Genomic DNA, 6000 nt, shown 5'->3' on the forward strand with positions numbered 1-6000 from the left:
AAAGCAGGTTAGCCATATTTGGTGGACGTCAGCCTTCTAATATATCATAAAGACAGAAAAATAAAATAGCAATGGCAACTCTAAAAAAAGGATGGGGCTCACTAGGTATTACAGGGTAAAAACCAGAGGCTTGGCGCTCCGGGGTCAATAGCATCAATTATCATTTGGCAAATGTCCAGCTGAGATCCAGCCTGCCTTATTCACAGAGACACGGAGGGTTAAACACCATATGCTGTGCCCCACTCAGTTCAGCGCCCAATCAGGAGATACTGACACAGACACATACAGAACCAACCGGAAGTGGACAATTAGACAAGACATCCAAAATTTGATCTTTTCGTTAAGTTCCTAAGACAGAGACAATATAACTAGATGCAAAGGAGATAAAAGGCCACCAGTCTTTATGGACACAATCAGTCAAATTGCCTGGCATTTTAACCCCTTCTGCTAAGAACTTGTAGATTTTCGGACTTAAATAGCTATGAAAATCTCTTCCTGCTAAAGCCCCAATTCCCACTGTGGCAGCTCAGTTCTAAAGCCACCTCTGCCACTAACTTGCTGGATGATTTTTTTGGTAAACAGCATAATCAGTCAGTAAATTCATTCCCTGTAACCCATACCTGCCAAAATAATATGCACAAGGGGACTAGCCACACTTGAAGAAATACTTACTGGTGTAATGGGTAAACACCACTGATATTCAGCAAGGGGTTTAATAACAGTGCATTAATCCTGGTGCTTGCTGATACCAAGGACCCTCAAGCATCACCGGCTTGGGTTCAGATGTGAGAAGGTGCTGCTGTAATCATACAAACCTCCGCCAGACCCCAGTTCCAGGGCCCCTGAGATTATCAGATGAGGCCAAAAAGAAACCAGACAACAGGAATATTAATCAAGAACAGAACTCAGATACAAGAACTGCCCTTCCTTATGCTTCTAAAGCTGGCGGTCACCCAAAGGCAGCATGGCTATGATGAGGGTCTGTGTAACAAGGCCTTGGAAATAAATATTTTACAGACTGAAAAATGGGAGATAAGGAGACTAACCACTTTCCCTCCAACTCCTCCATTTCCTGGGCTAAAGCAATACTGTCCTTGTTACAAACTTACACTGGCTCTGAGGAACAAGGCCTTTCTATAAAGCCATAATTGAGTCGGCCTGTTGAGAGACACACATCAGAAATGTCTCTGCTAAGCTCCCGCTTTCATTTCAGCTAATGTCTCCCTTTCCTTATTGGGACCTCTGAACTCCACAGAATTCACTGCCATAATATGGCCTAACTCAGCTAATTCACTTGCCAAAGCATTTCTTTGTACTCAACATCTCCCGTGTGGAATACACACAGTCACAGGAAACATTTTAACAACGCTCTCTCCAGGCTCAAGCTTATCTAGCATAACCCTAAAGAAGATAATGCATGTGAAAGTGTCTTATAAACAGTTAAGTGCTAGATAAATGTAAAGTATTACTAACCATACTTACTATCATTAGTCATTGCTGTAACCGAGTCAGAAAATTGTTTCCAACCATCTGTTGTTAAATTTCTTTTAAGGACTCACATCAACGTTTAAAAATCCATACGTCCCTGCTTCCCAGGAAGAGCCACAGGTAAGGTATGGAATGTTGGATTTATCACAGGCTAAATCCCCCACTAGGCCAGAAGTTACTATTTAAATGACACAAAGCAGTGACTGAGGAGTAAAGGACAAAGCAGTGCAATCCTGCTCTGGCTCAAGAATTCCTCAGCCTGACTCTGTTCTTTGTCCCCACCCTCTAGCTTCAGAGTTTAAGCTAAGCACAGGACAACAGCAAAAGCACAAGTAACAGGAATCAGTCCCTAGTTCCCCAAACATCTATCTCTCTGCAGCTGTCAGCCCCAAGTGCCAACATCATCTACGTGTGTCCCTAAGGGTGGCCTGGTCAGGTGTACTTTACGGGGAAGACACAGGGAGCAAAAGATGAACATAGATGAGAAGATGAACAAGGCCACCTGAAATTGGAAAGGAGGCCAAAAGCATTTCTAGAATAGCTCTCTGTGGCATCCTCGGACTCTGCTTATGGAGAAAAGAATCACAGAACATAGGCTGTCAAGAGCTAGGAATGCAACTCTGCCTCGTTTTGCAGCTGGGAGAACTGAGACCCAGGAAAAGTACTTTCCCCAAAGTCACACAACTAATTAATGCAAGAATGAAGTCTCCAGCGTCTTCTAAAACCCTCTGCACTAAAAAACGTGGTGCTGGACTTCCCTGGTGGCACAGTGGTTAAGAATTCGCCTGCCAATGCAGGGGACACGGGTTTGAGACCTGGTCCAGGAAGATCCCACATGCCACAGAGTGGCTAAGCCCGTGAGCCATGGCCGCTGAGCCTGCACTCTAGAGCCCACGAGCCACAACTACTGAGCCCACATGCCACAACTACTGAAGCCTGCGTGCCTAGAGCCCGTGCTCCACAACAAGACAAGCCACCGCAGTGAGAAGCCCGCACACCGCAACAAAGAGTAGCCCCCACTCGCTGCAACTAGAGGAAAGCCCATGCGCAGAAACGAAGACCTGTTGACCTTCTACGTATGTGGTTGTCAGAGGCCTCAAGACCCCTTTGTAGAAAAGGCACCCTCTGACCCTCACCACCTGCCATCCAAAAAAAAGCTCTCCTGTCCCAAGAGCCTCACATAGCAGCGGGTGAGATGCGTTGTTTCCTTTCACTAACAAAAAGCCCATTCATCAAAAAAAAAAGAAAGAAAGAGGACAGGCTCAAATTTACACAGAAGGTCTAGCTGGGAGAGCCCTCTGGGTTTCCTGTAATGGCATCACTTCCCAAGAAGTCCTCTTTGGAAAATGTTACCCACTCCAACCCTGCGTGATGCTTATAGCCATCCCATCAATAAGAGCTGCTTTATTCCAAAGTTGTCTACACCTCCTTGCCACATCTACAAGACTGGAAGGGGTTTGTGGCCATTCACATTTTACAGACTGGGAAACTGAGGCCAGGAACCTGCCATCAAAGGAGTTCCTAGAACACAGAGCTAGCAAGCATGCCAGCCACAAGTAGGCAGCGCCATGCCGATCAGCATTGGCCTCCCCCCAGAGACTGCCCTGCCATTCCACAACCCTAAAGAGGGTGGATTACCTTTCCAACCCGGAAAGCTAATTCATCTTTTGGCTACAGGGGAGCGACCTCCCAACCCTGGACTCCACCAAGCCTTTAAAATGGAGATAAGCATCTCGACCTCCTGCCCTACACAGGGTTATCACAAGGCTCCTGAGAATAACCTTTTACAAATATAAAAGCAATAAAGATGCTAATGACAGGTTTCAAAACTGTCCCTGCATAAAACACACCAGGTTTTCCACAGCCTGAAATCTAAAAAAAGATATTTTTTCCCTTTCTCCTCTTCCTCCTCCTCCATGATTTTATAGTTTTAGAACATCTCTCTACACAGGCTGAGTACAGAAAGACAGTCTCGCTCTTGGTCCTCACCCAGATTATTTTTATGTATTTGGCAACTTTCCTTTTCAATCTCATTTGTTTTTCTCAGCGCCGCTAATGGGAGGTAAAGAAATCAGCTGTCTGGGCACCCCTGGACCGTGACCTCAGGAGAGAGAATAAGAGTGGTAAGATGGAGAGGTTTGCAGGAAATAAATACCCTCTCACCATGGACAGAGAAAAGTTCATGAGTCTGCCTGGGGTCGGCTTCAGAGTGCAGTTAGTAGGAGCTTGGTGCTGCTTCAACAAACACCACAGAACTCAAAGGCAGACCTCACCCTAAGAGCGTAAACTCCCAAATGAAAGAGTCATTAAGAGAAACCCGTAAAAGGATTTCCCCAAAGTACAGTGGAGACCAGTAACCTTATGTGACCACCTCCAGGAAAGAATGTCACCAGGCCTCTGGGAAATTACCTGTGGCAGAGGTAATGGGGGACTGGGCCATGGTCCCCCACTGGTGATTCAGAAAGGGCACCTGGCTGGGGCTGGACTTCCTGCTTGTGAAAGACCTGGCCAGGCCTGGGAGGGGAGGGGCCGTGGCCTGAGTGCTAGTCTTTCCAAGCGCCCACCTCCACCGTGGAGCTGACGCATTGTGCAAAGGTAGAAGAGAGCCGAATCTTAAATCCGCACACAAACTGCCTCATTGGAAAATCATTTGTGAGGGTCCCACTTCCCGCAGGGATGAGGTGCTCTACACTGCCAAGTGTCCTGAGCACACAAATGACTCTGATCATTTGAGCAGAGGCAGAGGCTGAGGCTGCCCGGGGTGGGGTGGGGGGGAAGTCAACAGACTCACATGCATCATGGTGACCAGGTGACAGGGGTTGAGCAGGTAGATGACGGTCTTGGTGGCGAACTTAAAGCCCACCTCCACCCCGAAGGTCAGGCACAGGGCTACTAAGAGCAGATTCTTGCTCAGGCTCTCTTTGCCTTCCTCTGGCCGCTGGGTCACCTGCTCTGGCTGGCAGCCACGGCCACCCCTACCGTCCTCCTTCGTCTGCCTCAGGATGTGCCGCAGGGCCACCAGGATCTCCAACAGGGCCAGGGTCAGGACCACCACACTTTCCAGCAGCCGCTGCTGCCAAGAGAGGAAGGCAGCACAGTCGGGGCCCCCATTGCCTGCAAAGCTGGGGTCCACGCCCCCATAGAGCCAGTCCAGGAGACTTTGGTAGCTATACCGGGACATGATGCAAAGTGGTTCCCCTCGACCACCGTGCAGGAAGCAAGAGCGAGATGGAACACAAGCCCAGAGGGTGGCCCGGGTGGTGGGACATGTACGGAGGGCACACCCCCGCACCCGCACCCCCTCCGGACACCAGGGCACCTAGAGCAGGGGACGGGAAGCTACACGCGAGGCCCGGGGCAAAGTGCTGGCTCTAACTTGTCCCCACGGCTGTCTGGGGAGCCCCCCGCGCTTCTCCAGTGGCCACCAACGAGGCAGGGTGGAAACGAGCCGTTGGCCAATCTAAAAGGAAGGAGAGGAAAAAAAAAAAGGTCTCAAAGAGGCAATTGCATCGGGAATTTACGAGGCGGGGAGGGGTAACTAGCGAGGGAAGAAAAGGAGAACAGGGGCAGTGGCGAAGCAAGCAGGGGTCGGGGGAAGTCGGAGGCCGGGAGGGTCAGGGAGAGGGCCGAGGGGACCCGGCAGCGCGGCGGGAGCGAACCGGGGGCGACGGCGAGGGGACACGCGGAGGCCAGGAGGGGAGCTGGCGGGGCCGGGCAGGCGGGGAGGGCGACGGGGCTGGCGGGAACGCCGGACTCCTCGTCTCACGCACTCGCCACAGGGGGTTCGCTTACTCCTGCAACCGCGTGGCCGTCTCTGCCCGCAGCGAGCAACTTCGCCGCCGACTGGCCCCTCCGAGCCAATTTAGAGCCGTCCCTGTCCAGCCTCCCGCCCCCGGGTACACCCCCGAGCCCCCAGCTCCACCCCCCGGCCCAGACGCCCGCCCTCCGAGCAGCACCTCCCCCAGCCCGCGGCCCGCCCGGGACCTGCCCCCCTCGCGCGGGCAGCGGCGGGAGGAAGCCGAGAGGGAGGGAGGGAGAGAGGGAGGGAGGGAGGGAAGGCGGGCGGGAGGCCGGGCCAGCCGGGGGCTGGGCTCCGGCCGGCCCCCTCCCTCCATCCCGGCGCCGCATCTTCCCGCGCCTCCCGCCTGGCCCCAGGGACTGACAGCCGCGCCCTTCGGGGCTCCACTCACCGGCAGTCGGCCTGCGTCCCCGGCTGGGCGCCCGCTTGGATCCCCGCGCTCCCCGCGCCCCGGCACTCGGCTCCCCCGGCGGCTGCCGCGGCCGCCGCGCACGGCTCCTCCTCCCCGTCTTCCTCCCCCTGCGGCCGCCGCGCTTGCTTCCTCCTTCTTCCCCTCCCTCTCTCCTCCCCCGCGCCGCCGCCGCCCCTTCCCCCTCCCGTCCGGCTCGGCCCCTCGGGCCGCGGCCACCCCGCCTCGCCTCTTCCCCTCTCCGGCCTCCCTCGTTCCCCTTGCCGCCCCCACCCTTCACACCTCCCACCCTCCCTCTTTGCGC

The 6000-nt window shown here is 53.6% G+C and overlaps 1 protein-coding gene across 10 annotated transcripts in view; it reads right to left on the bottom strand.

The window, feature by feature from the left end:
• Nucleotides 1-5766, bottom strand: part of TMEM164 (transmembrane protein 164) — a 168027-nt gene extending 162261 nt beyond the window's left edge. For 3 of the 10 annotated variants that reach the window (XR_010838625.1, XM_059049829.2, XM_067023363.1), the window contains exons 1-2: nt 5679-5766; nt 4280-4948 (exon numbers count right to left, since the gene is read on the bottom strand). Coding sequence is in view for 6 of the 10 variants with exons in the window: in XM_059049829.2 (XP_058905812.1) it covers nt 4280-4669 (390 nt within the window). In the remaining 4 variants the exon portion in view is untranslated. Of the gene's footprint in view, nt 1-4279; nt 4949-5280; nt 5342-5678 lie in introns of those variants that run through there. The other 7 variants (XM_067023365.1, XM_067023364.1, XM_059049842.2 and 4 more) reach the window with 6 other exon arrangements.
• Nucleotides 5767-6000: the final 234 nt, after the last annotated feature.

The sequence above is a fragment of the Kogia breviceps genome, chromosome X (genome assembly GCF_026419965.1).
Source record: "Kogia breviceps isolate mKogBre1 chromosome X, mKogBre1 haplotype 1, whole genome shotgun sequence".
Classification (NCBI taxonomy): Eukaryota; Metazoa; Chordata; class Mammalia; order Artiodactyla; family Physeteridae; genus Kogia; species Kogia breviceps.